The 24,697-nt window shown below is 41.6% G+C and overlaps 1 protein-coding gene across 8 annotated transcripts in view; it reads left to right on the plus strand.

Annotated features, from left to right (window-relative positions):
* PIP5K1A (phosphatidylinositol-4-phosphate 5-kinase type 1 alpha) overlaps nucleotides 1–24,697 on the plus strand; it is a 38,829-nt gene that overhangs the window by 8,659 nt on the left and 5,473 nt on the right. Inside the window, exons 2-14 of one of the 8 annotated variants that reach the window (XM_025453034.3) lie at nucleotides 2,089–2,127; nucleotides 11,336–11,367; nucleotides 13,302–13,382; nucleotides 15,412–15,542; nucleotides 15,969–16,086; nucleotides 16,269–16,421; nucleotides 17,321–17,620; nucleotides 20,747–20,952; nucleotides 21,751–21,834; nucleotides 22,655–22,703; nucleotides 22,908–22,992; nucleotides 24,047–24,193; nucleotides 24,394–24,523. In XM_025453034.3, coding sequence (XP_025308819.1) covers nucleotides 2,089–2,127; nucleotides 11,336–11,367; nucleotides 13,302–13,382; nucleotides 15,412–15,542; nucleotides 15,969–16,086; nucleotides 16,269–16,421; nucleotides 17,321–17,620; nucleotides 20,747–20,952; nucleotides 21,751–21,834; nucleotides 22,655–22,703; nucleotides 22,908–22,992; nucleotides 24,047–24,193; nucleotides 24,394–24,523 — 1,555 coding nt within the window. Of the gene's footprint in view, nucleotides 1–2,088; nucleotides 2,128–11,335; nucleotides 11,368–13,301; nucleotides 13,383–14,504; nucleotides 14,601–15,411; nucleotides 15,543–15,968; nucleotides 16,087–16,268; nucleotides 16,422–17,320; nucleotides 17,621–20,746; nucleotides 20,953–21,750; nucleotides 21,835–22,654; nucleotides 22,704–22,907; nucleotides 22,993–24,046; nucleotides 24,194–24,393; nucleotides 24,524–24,697 lie in introns of those variants that run through there. The other 7 variants (XM_049095913.1, XM_035700942.2, XM_049095911.1 and 4 more) reach the window with 7 other exon arrangements.

A 24,697-nucleotide genomic window follows, 5' to 3' on the forward strand; every position in this document is an offset into this window, starting at 1 on the left:
TCAACCACTGAGCCACCCAGGCGTCCCATATTGCCATCTCCGTTTTGTTCCACACTCGGGGGGCGGGGGGGGCGGTGCGGGGAACAGCTCTTATTTCAGAGGTTTTTACAGTTTGGAAATCTCTTTATTTCAGTTATCTGCTCTTTTAAAGCCAACTCATCTCCTCCTCTGAAATTTGCCCTTTTTTACACGTTTCAGAATTATGTTGATGATTTTTCCCTTTCCCTATATTTTCACCTTCCCCTCAATAGTGAATCTTAGCCTCCTGTAGTTCAATAGTAGTAAGCAAATGTATGGAGAGTCACTGTGGTATTTTGCCAACGGACTAGAAACTGACCTCTCCAGTACCTTTTTTTTTTTCCTTTCAGAAACACAATTTAGGGTGGGACCAAAGACCAAAATGGAGTTGACTTCCTTAAGACTAGTACAGAGTTACTCAGAAAAATACTCTGTGACATGGTGTGATGATTCATCATTGTGTTTTAGCAAAAATCAATTGGGTTGTTTCCATTTTGGCACTTGACTGGTCCAGCTGCTTTGAAATTATTTTAGTAACATTAAAGATTTCCCAACTTATTTTCATAATTTAGCAGATCTTTTATATTTTTCAGGGCTTGTTATCCAGGAGATATGCTGAAATTAGGTATCCCCATTTTATAGGAGAATATTGATATTCTGGAGGACATGAAAGATGAACCTCTTAGGGCAGCCCTGGTGGCGCAGCGGTTTAGCGCCGCCTGCAGCCCGGGGTGTGATCCTGGAGACCCGGGATCGAGTCCCGCATCGGGCTTCCTGCGGGGAGCCTACTTCTCCCTCTGCCTGTGTCTCTGCCTCTCTCCTCGTGCTCTCTGAATGAATAAATAAATAAATCTTAAAAAAAAAAAAAAAACACTCTTTAAAAAAAAAAAGATGAACCTCTTATATGTGCTGATGAAGGTTTGTTTCAAGTTATACAAGCATCTCAAAGTAATATGTGATAAAGAGTGTAGAGGAGTCACGCTTATTTGTAGCTTGAGACTGTCAGCAGCATTCTGGACATTTTCTTTTTACATTTGTCTTCTAGTCTGTTTCTGCAACAGTATAATATGATTGTAATGAGCTTGAGTTAATGGGTGGGAGTGATGTTGGTCTGTATACGTGGGGCTGTTGAGTAGTGGTTTACTGGAAAATGGGAGTATAAGCAAAGAGCACAAAAATAAAATCATCCCTGTATCTCTTTTACTTAATTGTTAAATTATCTATGTAATTTTTTATATAAAATTTATAAAATTTGCATAGATAAGGAAAAATAGATCTTTAAAGTTAAAATATCCACCAAATTCCACCATCCAAGTTAGTTATACCTAAACATTTTGATATATAATCTTTGGGATCTTTTCAAAGTGTATAACTAAGAATGAATTTTAGATAAGTATTTTATACAAATATTGTACTATGTATTTTTTTACCTTTTTCCATATCCTATCCATAAGTGTGCATAAAAATAATGGATTATGTATTCCATTTTATGGCTAGAATTTATGTCACCAATCTCCTTTTGTTCATTATATTTTTTCCAATTATAGTATCCCATAATAGTTTTTATATACAATGCTGCAATAAATATCTTTGTATACATAGCTTTGTCCACTTGATTATTTATTTAGAATAGATTCCCACTTCTGGGTCGAATTGTACATGTATATTTTTAACACTTTTTGCTAGATACTGACAAATTACCCTCCAAGAGTGGAAGACCCTCAAATAAGATGTATACCCATGATTTTTTGAAAGGGTATATGCCTGTATGCAAAGGAGCTTTGTACCTGAAAATTTTTTGCCAATATGAAATCACTCCAGAGATGATTTGGGGTTACAAATTTTGTGACCACTCTTGGAATTTTTCTGCTAGAACTTCTTCTCATTTTTTGGATGTTTACCTAGAACTGCAAAAAATCATCTTTTATTTCACAGTATGGTGCTGGGGATCAGGTTAGGTCCTGTTTATAATTTTAAATTTCAGAGTTTTTCTTTTTTAATATACTTATTCTGCTGTAAACAAGTAGAACCCTAGAAGTAAGTGATAACTTTCTGTTTTTCCTCATTTAGGTTTCAACTTTCTGTGCTGTGGGGTCAACCGTAAGAGAGGTAGATCTGATGTGTATCTGTGCTGAAGAAGCATGAGCTCTTTGCAGTAACTAGCAGCCAACTCCTCTTCCCCATAACAATTGCAGACTTTTTGTAGTGGTAGTACATGGCCTTTTTCTGAAAAGGCTGTGGATATCTTGCAATTTGATGTTAGTTCCCATTTCTCTCTCCCCTCCCCCAAAAAGATGCTGTTGTAATACAGAAGTTTCTTTTCTCACAGTTCTACAGTGTAATATGAATTAATTAATTACCTTTTGTCTCCCTCAAATTCTTCCTCTAACTTTATTTTCTTTTGTTTCAATGAGTCTCCTCTCTTCTTTTCCCTTTCTATTGCATATCTCATTTCCCCCTGACCTTTCTCATTCTATAGATAGGTTTCATAATTCACAATGATGATAATTGCTAGGATTTGTAGAGCATTTATTATATGTTAAGTGCTATACATGATCTATTTAATTCTCTTAACCCCATGAGGAACATTTTATTTCTCCCATTTTATAGATGGGGTAACCAAGGCCTAGAGAGTTTTAACTAACTTGTCCAGAGTTGCCTAGTTAGTAAGTGGTGTATGTAGTACTCAAACCTTAGGTGTTCTAATTTTAGAATCCCCATATCTGCCTCCTATGCTATTATTGCTCCCCTGACTAATCTGATAGTCTGTGTGTGAACTAATTTGATTTTAAACCAGATTAACTAATTCTTATTGAATTCTTATTGAATGGGCGCTGACTGAACCAGGACTCCTTGGTGAAGGAAAGAAGACAACTCTCCCTTCTGACTTTGGCTCTCTAATAAAAATTCTGATCTCTTCTGTGCCTAATACGTTGAGTTAGTAATTTCTTTTTTTTTTTTAAGATTTTATTTATTTATTCATGAAAGACACAGAGAGAGAGGCAGAGGGAGAAGCAGGTTCCGTGGAGGGAGCCCGATGTGGGACTCGATCCCGGGACTCCAGGATCACGCCCTGGTCCGAAGGCAGGCACTAAACTGCTGAGCCATCCAGGGATTCCCCTGAGTTAGTAATTCTTTCATTCTTTCAGCAAGCATCTTAGAAATTAACAGGCCAAGGATTGGCAACTGGTTCTACAGTCAATTTCATGATCCCTAAAACAAACAAAAAGTTTGTCAGATGCTCACTTTTTGTCCTTGCAAATTCAATAATCATAAAAGCCTTATGCTTTCAATCAGAGCCAGTTATGATTTCACACCAAAAAAAAAAAAAAAAAAAAAAACCAAGCCTAATCTGATATGAATGGGGCTCTTTTTTTTTTCTGTTAAAGTTGATTTTTTATTACAAAGAAAAAGTACTTTCTACTACTAGTGAGGATCTTAACATCTGTAAAACTATGAAACTGTTCTTTCAAGAATCAGACTTGAAAGTAGTTTGCTGTTGCTCTAGAATACAGGCATTATTTGGTTCAGAACAAGGATAACCTCACTAAAAGAAGTGAAAGGTGTTTTCCTACTATTTTTGCCAGTAACATTGATGACTATTGCCAGAGAAACAGAGTTGTCATAATTGTTAACACTGATGGGGGTGTGCATGGGTGGTGCAGTTGGTTAAGCATTTGGCTCAGAGCGTGATCTTAGGGTCATGAGATTGAGTCACATAGAGTGCTGTGTTGGTTTCCCTGCTCAGCTCGGAGTCTGCTTGAATTCTTTCCCTCTGGCTCCTTCCCTCCATGCTTGCTCATACTCTCTCTAAAATAAGTAAATAAATCTTAAAAAAAAAAAAAAAAAAAGATTGAGAGGAACTGAAAGAGGAGGGACTACTACTCTTAATCCTCTGTCAATGAAAATGAAAATAGATTTCCTTGTCTCAAGGGAATGGGGTACCTCAGGGGAAGAAAATATACATTCATATTGTCTATTAGCAATTCTGAGATTTAGTTAGTTTTTTAGAGCCTTCTAGTTACCCTGGTACTTTCTTTGTCAATCAAGACTCCAGGTGGGGGATCCCTGGGTGGCACAGCGGTTTAGCACCTGCCTTTGGCCCAGGGTGCGATCCTGGAGACCTGGGATCGAATCCCACGTCGGGCTCCCGGTGCATGGAGCCTGCTTCTCCATCTGCCTATGTCTCTGCCTCTCTCTCTGTCTCTCTCTGTGACTATCATAAAAAAAAAAAAAAAGACTCCAGGTGGCCAGGGAATTGAAAAAGATGGTTTAGAAGAAAGTTGAATTGGGGATTAGGAATGTGAATTCCCATTCTGGCTCTGTCATCTTTGTGATTTTGAGTACATCCTTTATGTTTGTGTTTTTGCTTATCAAAAGAGGATTGCACTAAAAATCTCAAAGACCCTTTTGGAATGACTTTTTTCATAATGTAAATGGTTACTGATTTGTTAGCTTGACAATGGGCAAGTAGCTTCGTTTATGACTGAAGGAGCTGAGGTGTTCAACTTTTGTTTAAAAATCAGCTTTCAGGGGATCCCTGGGTGGCTCAGCGGTTTGGCGCCTGCCTTCGGCCCAGGGCGTGATCCTGGAGACCCAGGATCGAGTCCCACGTTGGGCTCCTTGCGTGGAGCCTGCTTCTCCCTCTGCTTGTGTCTCTGCCTGTGTGTGTGTGTGTGTGTGTGTGTGTGTGTGTCTCATGAATAAATAAATAAAATCTTTAAAAAATAAAATAAAAATCAGCTTTCATGGGTGGCTCAGTCCAGTGTCTGACTCTTGATTTCAGCTCAGGTCATGATCTCGGGGTCCTGGGATTGAGCCCTGCATTGGGCTTCCCACTTAGCAGAGTCTTCTTGTCCCTCTCTGCCCATTCCCCTGCTCATGCGCTCTCTTTTTCAAATAAATCTTTAAAGACAAATTACCACAGTGAGTATACCCTTGCTTCTCTAGGGTTTGGTTTGTTGTTGCTGCTGCTTCTCCCGCTGCTGCAGCTGCTACTTTTGCTTCTGTAGGTCTTTTACGTTTTCTTTCTGCGGAGGAACTAGGTTTCAAAATTGACATGGTTGGTTCTATCTCATCAGTTGACCCACTCAAAAATAAGTTACTTGAACCATTATTTTTTTCTGAAGCAGTCTGTCCGTAATGGTTTCATATTCTTGCTTTCAGTACTGCAGCATTAGCTAGTTGCTTTTTTTTTTTTTTTTTTAAGGAGTTTATTTATTCATGAGAGACACAGAGAGAGAGAGAGGCAGAGACACAGGCAGAGGGAGAAGCAGGCTCCATCCCGGGACTCCAGGATCACGACCCGAGCCGAAGGCGGCCCCAAACCGCTTAGCCACCCAGGCTGCCCTAGCTAGTTATTTAGAATGTTTCTTGGTCCAAGACCTGTTAGTGAGGAGTCTCCGCTTCATGCAGTATAAACACAGTGTCACTGTTAGAACTTCATCTTGATGGTTTTACCAGAGAAAACCTCTCAGAAAGAAGCCCACTCAGATGAAGAAGCTTGATTATCCAGACATGTTTTCTTTTCTTTTGTGGTATTTTTTAACTAAACCTTTAATTATAAAAATTTTCAGACTTACACAAAGTAGAAAGAACAGTTTAAAGAACCTCCATGTGCCTGTCATCTAGCTTCAGCAACATTTTGCCAAGCTTGTTGTAACTGTTCATCTCCATTTCCCACTTCCACCCCCTGGAATATTTCAGAGCAAACCTAATCTTCATCTGATTTCAGCATAAATACTTCAGAATGATACCTCTAGGGATGCCTGGGTGGCTCAGCAGTTAAGCATCTGTGTTCAGCTCAGGTGGTGATCCCGGAGTTCTGGGATTGAGTCCCACATCGGGCTCCCTTCGTGGACCCTGCTTCTCCCTCCTCCTGTGTCTCTGCCTTTCTCTGTGTCTTTCATGAATAAATAAATAAAATCTTTTAAAAAGAATGATACTTCTACAGATAAGGACTGTATTGGGGGGGAAGGGAGGGAGGGACTTGTGATATAATCACAGTAGTGTTGTCACATGTACAAAATTAATAGTGGTTATTTAATTTCTCCTCTTAAGGCTCCTGTCTCAGAAATCTTTTAAACTAGTTTACTATTTTTCTTTTAAAGTATCTTTTAAAAAATATTTTAATTGTATTTATTCATGAGAGACACACAGAGGCAGAGACACAGGCAGAGGGAGGAGCAGGCTCCCCACAGGAAACTGATGAGGGACTCAATCCCAGGACCCCGGGATCACCACCTGAGCTAAAGGCAGACACTCAACCACTGAGTCACCCAGGTGCCCCTAGTTTACAGTTTTTCTGATCAGTATCTAAACAAGTTTTATACATTATATTTGATGGATGTGTCTCTTAAGTACTTAATTTAAATGGTTCCCATACCCTATAGTAATCAAGAGTCAAATGAGCTACATTTCTAAGGTTTGAAAGTGCTCTACAAATAAAAATTTTGTCATGGAGAGAAAAACCCTTTTTAAAAAGGTATCCGTTCAGTTTAGTCTTGTAGCCAGTATTAAGGAGAGGTAGGAGAATGTGGAGATGCCCAAGTGATGTTGAAAACAAAAATTTGTGAGCTCCTCCAGGTCAGGAACATAAAACTCTGTCCATAGTGCCTATGCTTGGTTTCTGACATGTAACAGATGATCAATAAATAGTTGAGAGGTGTTAAAATTGAGCCATTGATGAGAAGCCAAACTGTCAGCCTCCACACCCACTTTTTTTTTTCCTTCCATTTATTCATGAGAGAGAGAGGCAGAGACACAGAGGGAGAAGCAGGCTCCATGCAGGGAGCCTGACATGGGACTCAATCCCGGGACTCCAGGATTATGCCCTGGGCTGAAGGCAGACGCTAAACTGCAGAGTCACCCAGGGATCCCCCTCCACACCCACTTCTGCCTTGGGTAATATGCTCTCCTCTTTTGTAGCACATGCTACATTTCATGGTATGGACTGATCATGTAGACATTTTAATAATAATCTTCGGAGTTTAGGCTTAAATGGGAGAGGCAGGTTCCCGATATCTTAGGAGAAGTTTTTCCCTTAGTAAGTTGTAACATTAGAACTCTGCCCTATATTCCGGTTCCCCACCCAGAAAGAGAATGATATATATGGATCATGGATATGGATTATAAGATAATATATCCTTATCAGACAATATTTTTCACAAAGATGCTAGAAAACAAACTTTCTGCGAAACGATATTCTGGTCTTTTTTTTTTTTTTTTTTAAGATTATTTGAGGCGCAGGGAAGGAGCTGGGTCGGGGAGGGACAGACAGGTAGAAACCTCTCCACTGAGCAGAGAGCAGAGAGCTGGGGATCATGACCTGAGCCCAAGGCACCAAGCCACCCAGGTGCCCCCACAGTATTCTGATCTTTTTCATAGAGATGAATCTCATTTCCCTTAAACATTGGCTGGCTGGTATTACCACGCACAGTGTTGCCATATTGAGTTGTCCACTTTTCTCTTTTTTTTTCTCCCCACTTCTTTTCTGCCCTCTGCTCCTTCTTCTGCTCCTTCTGTACTTATACAAGAGAAATCTTGATAATAAGGTGAACGAACAGGTACAATGCTGTTGACTCTGCAGTCTCTGGGATTCCTCCAGTAACAGTTTCTCATTGGCAGGCTTGGACCAAGTGGTCAAACCTTAGTATCTGGTTCCTTAAAATGTTACTCTGTTCTTCATTGGGTTTCTGGACCAACCTAAGTGTTACAGCAACATTGGTAAACTCTAGGTATTTTTCTCTTCCCTTCCCTTCTTCTTTGGTAGGTTAGAGCTCTGATTTGTGCCCCAGGGGCAACACTTCAGGCGAGGAAGAGAGGAATGAGACAGGTCTTTGTTTTCCTCCTGTGTTGCTTGGTCTGATTATCATTGTCATTATATATTTTTAAAGATTTTATTTATTTAGAGATGGAGCATTAGTTCACATGAGCAGAGGTGGGGAGAGGGAGGGAGAATCCCAGACAGACTGGAATGCTTAGCGGGGAGCCCATGCAGGGCTTGAGATCATGATCAGAGCTGACCTCTAGAGTCTGAGGCTTAACAGACTGAGCCACCCAAGTGCCCCTTATTATTATTTAAATTCCATTATCATTTTAACTGCTTCAGCCATTGTGTCCTTGGGATTAAGCCCAGTTTTGCATTTCCTGATAGCTAAGCAGTTGGCACCAAAATTCCAAGTGAAGTCCTCCTACCCTAGTTCTGGGTACATTGTAAGAGTGTAGCAGCACTAGAGCTACATGTTTGTTGGATAAAACTAGGAAAGGTTAGTAAAGTAGAACTTTTCAGAGTAAGAAAGCTCTGTGCTTAACTTTATGCCTTGAAATCATTACCTTTTTCCCCCTCCATTGTTTAACTTTGTCTAGTGACTACTTACATACAGAGGAGGTTATTTTCTAGGTAAGACTGTTGTTAGACTAGGACTGGATGTTGGCTCTTCTTGGTTCTGCCAGATCCCTTCCAAACCTTTTCCTCTGGGGTAAAAAAGGAAGGGATAGGCCAGACACTGACCAAAGAGTCCAGAATCAGTATTTGTCTATTCAACTGAAAGCATACTTGGACGCCTGGGTGGCTCAGCGGCCCAGCGGTTGAGCGGCTGCCTTTAACTCAGGGCGTGATCCCGGAGTCCCAGGATGGAGCCCCACACTGGGCTCTCTGCGAGGAGCCTGCTTCTCCCTCTGCCTATGTCTCTGCCTCTCTCTGTGTCTGTCATGAATAAATAAATAAAATCTTAAAAAAAAAAAATACTGATTTTCTCATTGAGAATCACAGATTCTGTACTTGCATGTGTACACTTGCAGGAGGGTGTAGGGGGGGATGGGGCAGCGGCTGAGGGGTTTGGGAAGAGCCAAATAATTTGAGATGGTAACTAAAATTCCATGAAGGTCTGGATAATTGAATATTAAAACCTTGCTGTGAGCCCAACTTTGCTCTTTTTTTTTTTTAAGATTTTATTTATTCATGAGAGATACACAGAGAGTCAGAGACACAGGGAGAGGGAGAAGCAGGCTCCCTACAGGGACCCTGATTCAATACTCACTCCCCGGACCCCGGCATCATGCCCTGAGCTGAAGGAAGACGTTCAGCCACTGAGCCATCCAGGTGTTCCTGCTCTTACTTTAGAAATCACATAGAAAGAACATATTTGTATAGCATGTTATGGTCCATTTGATGTACCTTATCTAATCTTTACATAAGAGGTTTTTTGTTTTGTTTTTTTTTAATGATGTCGGTTCCTTATATGAGCCCATGTGGGGCTTGAACTGACAACCCTCAAGACCTGAGCTAAGATTATGAGTCAGATGCTCAACTGACTGAGCCATCCAGGTGCCCCTACATAAGCCTTTTACTGTAGCTTCATTTTTATTTAAGCATAGAGAACAATATGCCTGGTCTAACAGAGTTTTGAACCCAGGTCTTCTGATTTTTATTTATGTATTTGAGAGAGAGAGAGATAGCAACAAAGATAGCAAGAGACAGAGCACAAATGGGGAAGAGAGGGAGAAGCAGGCTCCCCGTTAAGTGGGGAGTCCTTCACAGGGCTTGAACCTAGGATCCTGGGATCCTAGGTCCCTGAGTCGAAGGCAGGCACTTAACTGAAGGCAGGCACTTAACCGACTGAACCACCCAGGTGCCCCCGGTCTTCTGATTTTTAAATAGCTCAGCATGTTGACTCTTGACTAAAAGATTGTAAGATATAAAAGGTTAGGCTTTTTTGTTGTTGATGGATACCTTAAATTTTACAGTAAGTCAATAGCTGTTTTAATAATAAATCTGGGTTGTTCTGGCTTCTTGGCTTGGGGTTCCAGTACTAATTTATGTAGTTTTTTACCCAGCTGAAGGTGATCTGATTGAAGATGAAGCATCTATAAAGGGTGTAGATTATTGGGCTTTTCTGGTTTTCCAATTTTCTGGGTCATTTTGTGCAGTAAGTATATCCTTCTAACCGCTAGGTGACATTTCCATTGCCTCCTGTCTTGGGAAGAGGAATGAAAACCATCTGTTCCCCATTTTTTGCCACCTTGACTCACTATGGGCAAGGAAACTTTGCTGCTCTGCTTATTGGTAACAAATATTTGATCTGTGGCCGCTGTACAACTAAGGGCTATTATCACAACTTTCCCTCTGAGCCCATTTATATTCTGAAAGTCTCTTTGTCTTAATCATAGTTAGAGCTTCACCTTATTACCCTTAATCCCATGTGTTGCTGTTGCTGCCTCACCACCAATCCTTAGACGTACACTGGAACTGGGATCTTTCTACTTGGATATTAACATATTGTTGAAGATCCATCCTGGACTCCCTTTTTTAAATTTTCTTTAATATGGCTAATCTTTATTCCCTTTGAATTTGTTAAAATTAGATTGAAGGGATGTATGTATCAGTAGTCTTTGAAGATAAAGGTCAGTATTTTCCAGTATGAAGGGGGATGGATGGTCTGTCTCTCTGAGTGGTCATATGTCTCCAGTGTGATCATGGATGAAGGTTATGGGGATGGCAAACCCTTGAGAATTAATTTAACCTTTCAGAGTAGATTTTCTACTGATAGATTCTTTAGTCATTTTGTAAACATATTCTCAAAATCTTTCCTAAATTTAAATGGATAAAAGTCATAATGCTTATGAGATTGAACCACACACTTATCTTACACATTTCCACTGATTAAATATATTTGGTAAGTAAAACTCACTTTAGTAAATAAGTAAACACCAACAAATTCCTGTTGAGTTTACAACAGAAACCAAGATGAGGTAGGGATGCAGAATCTTCATTATTTCAACATTGCATTTTCTCATCCTTAGCTGTCTTGTCCCCATAGATCAACTCTATACCTTTCTTCTGAAATAATTAATAGAAGAATAAAGCACCATAGGTATGCTCTAAGAGTTCTTACCCTTTTAGGCTGTACAGGAAAAATTATTAATCAAGCTCTAGACTCTCCAATGAGTCCGAGGTATCACCTATGCCCTTTCTCTTTCAGCCATGGTATCAAATGAGACCCTCTTGACTTTGATGGTTAAATGTATTGAGAACAGATAGATTTCTCAGAAAAAAAATGTGGAAACTTCAGTAAGAATAGGGACTAGAACAAGAATGGAATATGCATAAGGGTACTGTGAGTATGGAGGAAGAAGAGGAAAGGATATTTAAAATCCCTATCCAGAAGGATTTAGTTATCACAGAGCAAGAGGCAGGAGGAGCTCACTGTCAGATTTAGTTGGACTCAAACTCCAATTGTTTCAGTGTGCTTGATAGAAATTGTGGGTGCTAGTGTACATATGCACACTTCTGATCATGTTTTGTTTATTTTAACAGCATCAGGAATCAAGAGATCCGTGGGGTCTGAGGTGAGTTTGATAATGATGCCATGTTTCTAAAACTTTAATTCTGTAATAGAAGGATACCTGTTTATGACATCTTTGTTTTCCCCTTACTTGGATCTTGGAGGCTACATGGGATTCTTATATCTGGTAAACTAGAAATTATACAAGTACTTTTGTTATAGTTTATTATAGATATTAATAATAGCCCATGTTGATTGATCTTTTTTTAAAAAATGTATCAAATGCAGTGTACTGAAGATTTTTTTTTTTTGTACTGAAGATTAAATACCTAAGTGCCCTTTATTCTTATTTAATTCTGTAAATGTTCCTGTGAGCTAAGTACCATTGCTATCCATGTTTTACAGATTAGAAGAATGAGAATTAGAGGTTCTGTAACTTGCCCAAGGTCACAGAATTAATAAGGCTAGGATTAAAGCCCACTCTGGTTTTGCTGTTACTACCTCCTGGTTGCATAGCTTCAGTGAATTTGAAGAACTTCTTTTAACTATACAGATGCTGTTAATTTCCTGAATTTTTCTTTTCTGTCCGGAATGTCTTCCCTTTGCTTAACTTTCTTCCTATGCAGTATTTCCCAAACCTCTTCTTATTTCTTGCCTCTCTCCTGGGTTTTGTGACGGGGCTTCAGAATGCAGCCCCCTCCCCTGGGATTTTAGGTTTTTCTCTTAGAACCTCTTCCAAGATCTTTGGGATTAAATACTGTGGGTTTTCAGACACTAAGGACCTTAGCAAGAAGAGTAGAATTTGAATATCAGGCCCTAAGACAGGACACCCTATTTACACTGGCTTTTTTGCCTCTGGCTAATTAACTTAATGAGACCTGACATCATGAAGAATACCTTTGTGTCTTTTGTACTCCATCTTGATGCGAGAAATAGCCTTCTAAGCTCTGCTCTACTGGTATTACTCCTTCCTTATTTCAGGAACTGTCCTGTGGGTGGAAAACAAAGCTGTATCACGTTCATGGGAATCTCTTCAAGGCACCGAGGGCTTCTGTCTCAGAGGAGTCATTGCCTCAGCATTTTATTTTTTATTTTTAAAATATTTAATTTATTTATTAATGAGAGACAGAGAGAGAGAGAGAGACCGACCTAGGCAAAGAAAGGGAGAAGCAGGCTCCCTGCAAGGAGCCTGATGCAGGACTTGATCCCGGACCCTGGGATCCCGCCCTGAGCCCAAGGCAGATGCTCAACCGCTGAGCCACTCAGGTGTCCCTGCCTCGGCTTTTTAGTTTCTGGGCTTACAGTACTTGTATTTGCAAGCAGCTAGATCATTTTTACTGGTGAATTCACTTTGAGCAAGTAATGTTCAGGTCAGGTTGAAGGTTAGAAGGGTAGAAATTTCTGAAAGAAAGCTGTTGAAAAAAGAAGAGGTCTGTGGAACCACTTTAACCTGTCTTGCTTTTGTAAACTGAGGCTTGTTCTTTTTCCTGGAACAGCTGTTTCATAGTTCTCTTGTTTCTGCTTTTCCTTGAGACTTATTTTTTATGTCCTCTTTTTAAGGCTCAAAGATGAAATATGTATCCCTTGGAACTTTCTGTGTTCTTTTAGCCAGTTAATTCATTGGGAAGCAACACTATAGCTGTGAGGGTCTTATGAAGATTTTATTTTATTTTATTTTTTAATTTTTATTTATTTATGATAGTCACAGAGAGAGAAAGAGAGAGAGGCAGAGACATAGGCAGAGGGAGAAGCAGGCTCCATGCACCGGAAGCCCGATGTGGGATTCGATCCCGGGTCTCCAGGATCGCGCCCTGGGCCAAAGGCAGGCGCCAAACCGCTGCGCCACCCAGGGATCCCTTATGAAGATTTTATAAAATGTTCTTAATCTAGAACAAGTAGGTTGAGTGTTTCACCTTGTTTTAATGTACAATCACAGTAGCTGTATGGTGGGTGTGTTACATGGGGATCATGTGCTAATACTGACTCTTCTTTTCCCAGGTGCCTTATGCCTCTGGCATGCCCATCAAGAAAATAGGCCACCGAGGTGTTGATTCCTCAGGAGAGACAACATATAAAAAGGTGTGTCTGGATGGAACCCTTTGATCTGACTCCAGGAAGGGATAAGTCTATCTCCGTTGGTATTATTCTCCACATTCTGTCTCATTTCTTGATATTCTAAGCCTTTATACAAAAGCATTCAAACAATTTGGACTTTAAAGTGAATTTCAGTTCTGGACCACTTTGGGAGGTGCTCAGGCTTCCCAAGGGGCAGTGTTCACTTTTCCATTGAGTATTTATATCTTGTTTGATATGGCGTATGAAGATTTCTTGAAGTCCTAAATTCTGGCACGCATAAATTTTTCATGTTTGTGTCTTCTGCATTTATGGCCTTGTCTAAGTAATAGAGGTGGACTTGTATCTGTCAGGGGCCTAATCCTCTCTGGGAATGGGCTTAAGGCTCTTGTTAATTCAACAGATGTTTATTGAGCTCTGTTTATGTGCTTGAACATTGAGACAAAGGATGAATTTCTAGGCTAATAGAGAGGTGCACACTTAAAAATCTAGATAGATATAGATACATTTTTTTTTTTTTTTGTAATATCTACTGGGGCACCCTAGCTGCCTCAGTCGGTAGAGCGTGTGACTCTTGATCTCAAGGTCGTGAATTTGAGCCCCACATTGGGCATGGGGCCTACTTAAAATGAAAAAATAAAATAATCTCTGTACTCAACATGGAGCTCATACTTGGGACCCTGAGATTAAGAGTCATATCCTCTACTAACTGACCCAGCCAGGCACCCCTCTAGTCATCTTTTTAGTGCTTAATGAGGACTGAGTAGAAATACAAGTAATTTAATACTTGGTGAGAGTTAGAGATGAGGGAAATCATTTAGAACAAAACTGTCCAGTAGAACTTTCTACACTGATTGAAATGTGCTATAATATGTGTTATCCAGTAGTGGCCACTAATCATACTTGAATGTGGCTGGTAAGACTGAGAAGGCAAATTTTCTATTTATTTTTATTTTAATTAACTTAAATAGCCATATGTGGCCAGTGGCTAGTGTTGTAGACAGTACAGATCTAGATGGTGTGGTATTTCCCATGGCATTGTAAGAGTGAGGCTCTTGAATTTGTGTTTTGACCACAGTATGATTTTAAATCTAAATATTTCTCTGAGAAATAATTTGAGTCTTTCAGGCTTTCTTCTTCAATTAGGAACTCTTTTTGCCACTCTTGTCGTCCTTGGGACACCAGTCAGGACCTGCTTTAAAGAACTGAAACTTCTGTAGCCAGGTAGTTATCAGAATACCAGTTAATTTTAGTTACATTCTCTATTACATGAATAAAATGTTTGTAGAGCCCCAGATAAGATGGGGGCGGGAATCTGGAGTGAGACTTAAGATTGTTCTCTCAGTATAACATATCTTCCAAATGTTGATATGGATAGAGACTTCCAAATATAGATAGGGTTAGGCAGGAACACCTTGCCTAGCTGAGGCTGACTCAGACAGTCCTGCCTTTGCTACTGTGTATCTTTATACCCTTCTAGTCTTTACCAGGCTTAACTACCATGTAAAGCAAGAGGAAAGAGGAACTGGACTGCCCCGGCTTAGTCTGGAGTACTTAGAAGGGCATTTGCCTTTTTTTTTTTTTTAGATTTTGTTTATTTATTTATGAGAGACAGATTGAGAGAGAGAGAGCGAGAGAGAGGCAGAGACACAGGCAGAGGGAGAAAGCAGGCTCCATGCAGGGAGCCCGAAGTAGGACTCGATCCCCGGACTCCAGGATCACGCCCTGGGCCAAAGGCAGACGCTGAACCACTGAGCCACCCACGGAACCCCCTGGGCATTTGCTTGCTTCTGAGTGCTTGTGGCTCTTCCTTCCTGAGTTTTTATTGTTCTTTTTTTTTTTAATTATTGTGTGTTTCCACACATATTATTTTCCAAGGTTATAAATCCTTTGTTAAAACAAGAACAGCAGCAAAAAACAAGCAAGCGTCCTCTAATTCTGTACTTCCCCCTCCTGCCATGCATGTGTACACCGTTATTGTTCAGATCAGATTTAATATTAGAAAATTTCCTCTCATTTCTCTTCTATTTCTCAGACAACCTCATCTGCCTTGAAAGGTGCCATCCAGTTAGGCATTACTCACACTGTGGGAAGCCTGAGTACCAAACCAGAGCGTGATGTCCTCATGCAAGACTTCTATGTGGTGGAGAGTATCTTCTTCCCCAGGTACAGAGGTTGATGTTCAACAGAATGTCCTGGAAGTGTGGCTTTTTCATATCAACCTCAGGGCAGTTTTAGGGGTTCAGGTCTAATTTAGGCATGTGCCCAATGTCCAGTCCTCAACTTGATCTTAGTCGGGGTGATGTGGGAATAGAGAATTCAGAGAGTAGATACTCTCCTTTGAATGTTTCCATAAGCCTCTGGTCTGAGCCCTAAAAAGCAATTCAGTGCACTAAGTAGGAGGCAATGTGATTCCTTATGCCATGTCTTAATCCCCGTGCTGTGGCTATGTCCCACTAAGTAACTGACTCATTTGCTCCCTCTCATTCTCTCAGGAGGGGGATGTATTGACCTGCCTCTGGTTTACTCTGAGTGGCTGCTCAGGGTGGACAGGGAATGGTAAATTACCACTTTTTCTATTTAACCCCACAGTGAAGGGAGTAACTTGACCCCTGCTCATCACTACAATGACTTTCGGTTCAAGACCTATGCACCTGTTGCCTTCCGTTACTTTCGGGAGTTATTTGGTATCCGGCCTGATGATTACTTGGTAAGCTTCCAGTTCTCAGGACCCTGTTGACTCCAGTATCAGAGGGATCCTCCCAAAGGAAGACCCTCTCTCCACAGTCTTGCTCTAGTTTTCCTTTAGAACAGAATTGCATCTGTGTATTTAATTTCTGATTGGATAGGCCCTGGTATTTCTGAACTTCTTGTCTACTTTTTGGACTCTAGTACTCCCTTTGCAATGAACCACTGATTGAACTCTGCAGCTCTGGGGCTAGTGGTTCCCTCTTCTACGTGTCCAGTGACGATGAATTCATCATCAAAACGGTCCAGCATAAAGAGGCGGAGTTTCTGCAGAAGCTGCTTCCAGGATACTACATGGTGAGGGAAGACGAGCACTGGCTACCTGTGCTGCCTACTCCACTCCTGCATGAGGCTGGGGGGCTATCTTCAGCAGAGCATCACAGTGTCAGCACTTCTGTCTTAGAGACATAGTTAGTTCATTTTGGGACTTTTTGTCCCATTTCTCTTGCCTTTCTGGGGCTAAAAGGGATTTTGTTTGTTTTGTTTATTTACTTATAAAAGATTGTATTTATTTGTGAGAGCACGAGTGGGGGGAATGGCAGAGGGAGAGGGAGAAGCAGACTCCCCACTGAGCAAGGAGCCCATTGTGGGACTCAATCCCAGGACCCTGGGATCATGACCTGAGCCAAAGGCAGACATTTAACCGACTGAGCCACCCTGACACCCCTATCTGTCCTATTTTAAGGGTTATTTAACTTAGACCATCCTACCCGAAGTTGAAATTCAGTGATAATTTTGTTTTCTGTTCTTAGTCCACCTCCTACACTAGGGGAATGAGGTTGGTTACTTCTCCTGATAGTACTCTACTCCATGTTACTCTGACTGCACTCAGAACTTCTGGAGAAGTTAGTTTTGCTTTGCATCACACCTGCAAGAATTTACTATACCAAGGGCTTAGAGTTAAGACTTTTTCAACATGATCTTTGCTTAAATCTCTCTGAAAGAGTATACCTATCATACATTGAGAATCCTGAATGGTACTGTATTGGAGGGTCTGTGGCTCAGCTTGGTGATGATCCATTCACTGAGATAGATGTATTGGGAAATTGTAAACAAATAAGATGTGGGCTTATGGGCAGATAGATTGTACCTGAATCCCATGTAGCAGACAAAGGAAAGTGAGTGGCAACTTTTACCCTTTATTTTCACTGAAAATCAGCTGACTTCCTTTCCAACTTCTTTTTTTATGCCCTCAGAACCTCAACCAGAATCCTCGCACTTTGCTACCTAAGTTCTATGGACTGTATTGTGTGCAGGCAGGTGGTAAGAACATTCGAATTGTGGTGATGAACAATCTCTTACCACGGTCGGTCAAGATGCACATCAAATATGACCTCAAGGGCTCAACCTACAAACGACGGGCTTCCCAAAAAGAGCGAGAGAAGCCTCTCCCTACCTTTAAAGACCTAGACTTCTTACAAGACATTCCAGATGGTCTTTTTTTGGATGCTGACATGTACAATGCTCTGTGTAAGACCCTACAGCGTGACTGTTTGGTGAGTTTGTTGTATTTCCTTTCCTCTCAGATACCAAAAATCTCAGCCACTAAAACAGTTTATTGTTCTTAGGCATCAAATCTGTGGGAGATAGGACTCAGTTCCTTATCTCCATATGTCCCAGACTTCATTTAAAATAACTTTCACAGTAGTTATAGCTGAGCCTTTACATTTTTACATTCTCTCTGTTGATCCTCCTCAACGTAGCTTTATTTTCTTCTGTACCTCTGCTCGGCTTCATAATTTTACAGTCTCCTTATTTTCATACCAGCACTATCATTCCTCAGATCTTTGTCCTGCCTGCCAAATCCAGATTTGTATCTTGGAAGCTGATTGCTGCTGAAGGAAATCACATACCTGTGTCTAGCAGCATCTCTACAGGTTGTTGCTATTCAGCCTCAGGATTGTTCACCAGTCCACTTCCTGTTCCCTCTCAGCACAAGATATCACATGATTGGCACTCTCTCCAAACCATTTTCTAACTCTTATCCCCCAGCCTTGTTTCTCACCAGACTACCTCACTCTTCTATTCTGTACCATCCTTTTGTCCTGCTCCCATCCCCAGTTTATAAACATATCTATGCTTACCATCCTTTTTTTTTTTAAAAGATTTTATTTATTTGACAGAGAACACAAACAGGGGGAGTGGCAGGCAGAGGGAGAGGAAGAAACAGGCTCCCTACTGAGCAAGGAGCCTGATGTGGGGCTCGATCCCACATGACCTGTGCCAAAGGCAGATGACTAAGCCACCCAGGCACCCCTACCCTTACTCATCTTTAATCTCCTTTTTGCCCAACTTGGTGGCTTGTTTTCCAGGTCAATCCCTTTTGCAGGACTGTTTCTTTAGGGTTTTGTTTCACAACTTCCTTCCTTTCCTTCCCCTGGCTTCAGCCTCTACTAGCTGTTTTCTTTCTACATACAAACTTTTATTTCTTCTATCTTAAAGTTAGGACAATTCTTTTTTCAATGTCTCCATGTAATGATGCTTCTATTTTTTCTTTTTATTTATCTTCTATTCCTGCCTCAATCTACTGTCATGGCTTTTGCTCTCACCCCTTCAGTTGAGCTACTCTCCCTAGTGACTACCTGGGATGCCAAATAGAAAATACTTCTCCGTCCTTCCTTGAATTTTCTGCAGCTTGACAGTTGACTATTTCTGCTTTCTTTTTTTTTTTTTTATTTTTTTATTTATTTATGATAGTCACAGAGAGAGAGAGAGAGAGAGGCAGAGACACAGGCAGAGGGAGAAGCAGGCTCCATGCACCGGGAGCCCGACGTGGGATTCGATCCCGGGTCTCCAGGATCGCGCCCTGGGCCAAAGGCAGGCGCTAAACTGCTGCGCCACCCAGGAATCCCTATTTCTGCTTTCTTAGTGTACCTTCTTTTGTTTTTTGTGACACCTTTCTCTATTGATTTTTTTACATCTCTGATTGTTTCTTTCTCAACTGCTGTTGTAGGATTGTCTTCCTCTACTCACTCCGTAACGTCCATCCTTGTCCTTTGCTTACTCTGCATCTACCTGTAAGGTAATGGCCTATTTTAGTTTGGCTTCTTTGGTTGAAAGGACTGGATGCAGAGCAGAGAGTTGTTTTCAAACTATGCTTAAGAATCATTCCTATGCTTTTTTCCTCCTTTTCTCCACCAGCCTAGCAAACCACCTTTGGTTAAGCTGCATCACCAAAGTGGGCTACTGAAACTATTGGAACTATTGGGAGTATACTTTTTTGCACCCTGTTCTGGGATGGAAAGAGGGTTGAGAACTATAGGATATAATCCAGGTTCCTTAATATGATGCATTGGGCCTGTCATTGTTTTACCCCTAGCAATCTCTGTAATCTGCCACACCTGTCCTTTGCATTTTCTCTTTTAGCAGTGCCAGATTATACCTACCTGAAGGTAATGTGCTGTTTCATGCTTCTAGGCCTTGGACTATTCTTTCTTTTATTTCTTTGGACTTATTTTCTAATTTATTCTTCCTAAACTTAGTTATATATCACTTCCTGATGCTCTGTCCTATCAATCACGTAAGCACTTCTGTTGTTGCACATATTAGACTGTATTGGATTTATTTTTACATTTGTTTCTTTTCTTAAATTATGATATTGTTTGTTTATTTATTTATTTATTTTTAAATATTTTATTTATTTATTCATGAGAGACACAGAGAGAGAGAGAGAGAGGCAGAGACACAGGCAGAAGGAGAAGCAGGCTCCATGCGGGGAGCCCGACATAGGACTCGATCCTGGGTCTCCAGGATCAGGCCCTAGGCTGAAGGCGGCACTAAACTGCTGAGCCACCAGGGCTGCCCTATGATATTGTTTAGAACAGAAACTCTCTTGAGTATTTTTGTATCCCCATAGACAGGCATAATGCCTGCAGATGGTAGGGCTTCAGTAAATACTGAACTAAGTCGAAGCTGGTCATATAAGGTCCTGCAACAGATCTACTCCATCACAAAATGTACTTTTACCAGACCTTCCTTATGAATTCTTTATAGCACAAATATGTATTCCTCATTTCCTTGAGACTCTGATGTTCTTTTCACTAAGCGATACAAAGAAAGAACAAACAGGGTGTTGTGGGCTAGGCAATGACCTAATATATATTTACTCAAATAGAAAAAAGCTGAAGGGATAGAAATAATGAGTGACCAAGGAGGTTAATAAATTCTTCACCAGGGAGTAGGAGGAACATAGGATAAGTCTGTAGTTAATTTTGGAGGTTGCCTGTCAAGAATAATTGAATCTTGGGGCACCTGGCTGTCTCAATTGGTAGAGCATGCAACTCTTGGTCTTGGAGTTGTGAATTTGAGCCCACCATGCTGGGTGTAGAGATTACTTGAAAATAAAATCTTTAGGGGCACCTGGATGGTGCAGTCAGTTGAGTGTCTGACTCTTGGTTTTGGATCAGGTCATGAGGTAGGGTTGTTTGGATGATCTGTGCTCCACGCTGAGCAGGGAGTCTGCCAAAGTTTCCCTCTCCCTCTGTCCCTTCCCCTCCCTGTACACACACCTCTCTCTCAAATCTTAAAAAAAAAAAAAAGTTGAATTAGGAAAGCTGTGAGACCCTGAAAAAAAGTCCTCTTACTTCCCAAGGCTCAGAACATGGCTTTTTTCCTACCTTCAGGTGTTGCAGAGCTTCAAGATAATGGACTATAGCCTCTTGATGTCAATTCATAACATAGATCACGCACAGCGAGAGCCCTTAGGCAATGAAGCACAGTGCTCAGCTGACACTCGCAAACCAGCCCCCCAAAAGGCCCTCTATTCCACAGCTATGGAATCCATCCAGGGCGAGGCAAGGCGAGGCGGCACTATGGAGACTGATGACCAGTAAGTGGGTTCATGGGCGGTGGGAAGGGGAGTGTAGACTCACTGAGGAAAAGATACAGCTTTTGGGTTAAGAGTAGCCCCAATTCAGCAGAGAAGTTAACAGTATTAAGGCTTAGAAAACTGTAGAACAAGCCTTCTTAAGAATGTGAAAGGAAAAGAAGAGGTCTTAAATTGGGGATTTGTAGTCCACCCAGGAAGGAGAGCTTTTCAAAATTAAAACACCAAAAAAAAAAAAAAAAAAAAAATTAAAACACCAAAAAAAAATATATACTCAGAGTCTTAGACACATGTCTGCATATTATAACTTCCTCATAAGTAATTTACTATAGGCAACTTTATGGAAGGCATCTTTCTTACCATCATGGATCTATCAAGGAAGTGTATTTATTGGAGCATCATAAATGTCTTGTAGATGGTTTCATTTTTAAGGTATACTTTACTGTGACTCTCAAGAAGAGTGTCCTAGTGGGCGTGAATTAAAATATGAAAGTACTGAGGAAGTTCAGGTTACTTGAGGGTGTCATGTGTTGCTGAGTAGGGGTAACTTTAGAGTCTCTTTGGTGGAATTGGGGCTGGAGAGGCAGGCATGTGAGACTTGGAGAGAAAGAGGTTATAATACATACTGCAGAGTCGCTCTTGGGGTTAGAGGAAGATTTTAACTCTTCCCCAGTTCATGGAAGCTGGGACAGTTATATTGATGTCTCAGTTGCCTGTCCTGATCTGATTCGAGGTTAAGAGAAGCCCCAATATGCTAGGGTGGAGATTTTCTTACTGTTTTCTTCTTGTCTTCCGGAACAGTATGGGTGGCATCCCTGCCCGTAATAGTAAAGGGGAAAGGCTGCTGCTTTATATTGGGATCATTGACATTCTCCAGTCTTACAGGTGAGGAACATATGGATCCCAAATGAGGGGGCAGAATGGTTGCGGATGACCACTCATTTCTTTTCTGGATGGGTTTATCACTAAATTCTCCCTGAAACAGGAACAGTGAATTGCAGTCTAGCTGCTTACCTCAGTTAGGTTTCAAATGGTGGTTTATTTCCTTGATTTTGCCTGTCTCCCTGGCTTCGTTACCCTGCCATCTTCCCAAACATAACATACACCTCTGTGCAGAGCTGAGTCAGTTCTCAGAAGCACCTGGGTAGAATACACCATCTGTCTGGCTCTTTGTGAAAAACCTGTGAGGTGAGTCATACTCCACATTGGGATATAGCTGGAAACATGTTCCTCTTTTCCTTGGAGGAAAAACAAGAGGACCACTGTGTTCTGTGCCAAGTATTAACCTATGGAACTGAAGCAGTGAAGTGGTAGTGAGGGAGATGCTGGTAATGCTGGATCCCAGTTTTACCCCTGTAAGATTTCAGCTACTAACGAGGACTGGGCAATACTCGGTTTACTGGTTCAGGGTATTGTCATCTCCCCTTCCAGGTGTGCCCATCTGTCCCTTCATTTCTCCTTTTTGCAGTCAGTGTTCTTGTCCCTGACTTGCCAGGGACATGTTAACTACACTTTTTCCTCAGGGGAGGTAATTGACTTTCCTAGAAACAGCTTTGATCTCTGTGCTGAATGAGTATTATTGTGTCTGTTCCTTGGAAAGCCAGTGTGAGAGAGGGAATTCTTTTCCAGCTTCTTTAGCTCCGTAAGAGATAACTGTGTCATTTAAAAACTATGTGACTCTGGTGATACACATTTTTCTTGGCAGGTTTGTTAAGAAGTTGGAGCACTCTTGGAAAGCCCTGGTACATGATGGAGTGAGTATCAATAAGTTTGCTAGAGGCTGTCCTCCTGCCTCCTTCAGTTCTGATTTGCTCCCTCAATTTCTTTCATTCTTCATTTGTGGGTTCTACCCTTTGGTTAGGGTCTCAGCCTGGGAGAAAATGGCCCTTGGACTAAACAGTGATTCTCTTGCTGGGCCTCTCCCTCTTTAACCATGCAGCCCTCTCTCTGCTCTGCAGGACACCGTCTCGGTGCACCGCCCAGGCTTCTATGCTGAACGGTTCCAGCGCTTCATGTGCAACACAGTGTTCAAGAAGATACCCTGTAAGTGGTTACTACCAGATGACCCCCCAGGGATTCCCTTGCTCCGGGAGATGGGTGGGCAAGACACCTCTGCCAGGGAACTGCCAAAGCCCTTTCTGCTCCACCTATGTCCCGTGAGAGCTGCTACCTGTCTTTATGTCACTTTGTCCGTCCCCATGGTTTCCGAGTTGCTGCTTTTCCCCTGGCTCTCCCTTCATGCATCATTGAGGTGAGGGCCATTTCTGGAAACACGTTCTGGGGAGGGAGAATGTGTCGTCATGGGAGTAGGATCCATGCCATAGGCCAAGATAGAGCCAGCCTTCTAGACAGAGACAGGCAAGGATATTACCGGTGTTCTGTTTTCTCTTATCCTTAGTGCCAAGGAATTCTCAGACTAGGATCAGAGGCTTGGAGAAGCATTTACTGATTTATGCTTAGCAGTGATTCTTACTCTCTTCCCTCAACTTTCTTGGTTGGAATGTGCCAGTATTCTTCTTTCCAAACCTTCCAACGCTGCTGCTGCTGGCAGACTTCCAACTCCTTCTTCCCATCTCTTCATCATAGGGCCTCAGTCGTCCCTCAGTGTGGCAGAGAGAACTTAGGTATGCCAGACAGTCTTAAGAAACATGGAGAATCCTTTCAAAGTCTTTGCAGAGTGACATATAAGCAAGTGTAAAGTATCATGGTGCCGAGTGCTAAGTGCTACAAGGATGCAGAGTGAGAGGGTCCTCTTCGTCAGCTTGGACTGGAGGCTGCTATTAAAGAACCAGGGAGTGACGGAATGGAGGACATCTCCTCGGGTGGAAGTGAAGCCAAGGAAGTTGCATGTAGTAGGGGAAAGATATGTATGTGTCTCCTTTCCTCTAGGTTCTCTGCTTTCCAAAGTGAAGTGAACCAAGGTGTACACCCTCTCCTCTGAAGAGTAGTTCATAGAGCCTGTCTTTGTTGACACTAGTCCTTCCCGCTTTGCAGAGCACCTTTGGGTTTGTGTTGGGGATGCTAGTGACTTGTGGCTATGTCTTGGTGATGGTTTCTCAGGTGGGTGCTAAGTAGGCTCTCTCTTTCCCTTTTGAAGTGAAGCCCTCTCCTTCCAAAAAGTTTCGGTCTGGCTCATCTTTCTCTCGGCGAGCAGGCCCCAGCGGCAACTCCTGCATTACTTACCAGACATCGGTCTCTGGGGAGCACAAGGCACAAGTGACAACCAAGGCGGAAGTGGAGCCAGGTCAGCGCCAGGGCTGGGGTTCCCATGTGATTGGGCGCTCCCTCCCTTCCTTCTGAACCCTATCTTATCTGCCTAGGACCTCTACTCCCCATTCCTGTCCAGGAAAAGCCAAGTTGCTACATTTTTTCCCTCTGTATTTCCCCCACCCCATTTTGTCTTCTTTTTTATTGATTGATTTTCTTCCCTTTTCTTTTTTCCAGGCGTCCACTTCGGTCGTCCTGATGTTTTACCTCAGACTCCACCTTTGGAGAAAATCAGTGAGGTTTCGACTATTCCTGACCCCTATTTCTCACCTGTAGTTGGAGAGACTTTGCCAATGCAAACTACAAGGTTGGTTCCTTGGCCTCTTTATATAATCCTTTCATCTCTCTCTTCAGGTCCTTGGGAACCTCCATAATTTTGTTTTTTCAAGAGATCATTGTTTATCTTTTGCTCTTCACTAGATTTTTGCAGGTTTACTTTCCTTTAGTTCATCTTTAGTGATTTGGAGAAGTGTGTCAACAT

The sequence above is a fragment of the Canis lupus genome, chromosome 17 (genome assembly GCF_003254725.2).
Source record: "Canis lupus dingo isolate Sandy chromosome 17, ASM325472v2, whole genome shotgun sequence".
In the NCBI taxonomy this organism is placed as follows: domain Eukaryota; kingdom Metazoa; phylum Chordata; class Mammalia; order Carnivora; family Canidae; genus Canis; species Canis lupus.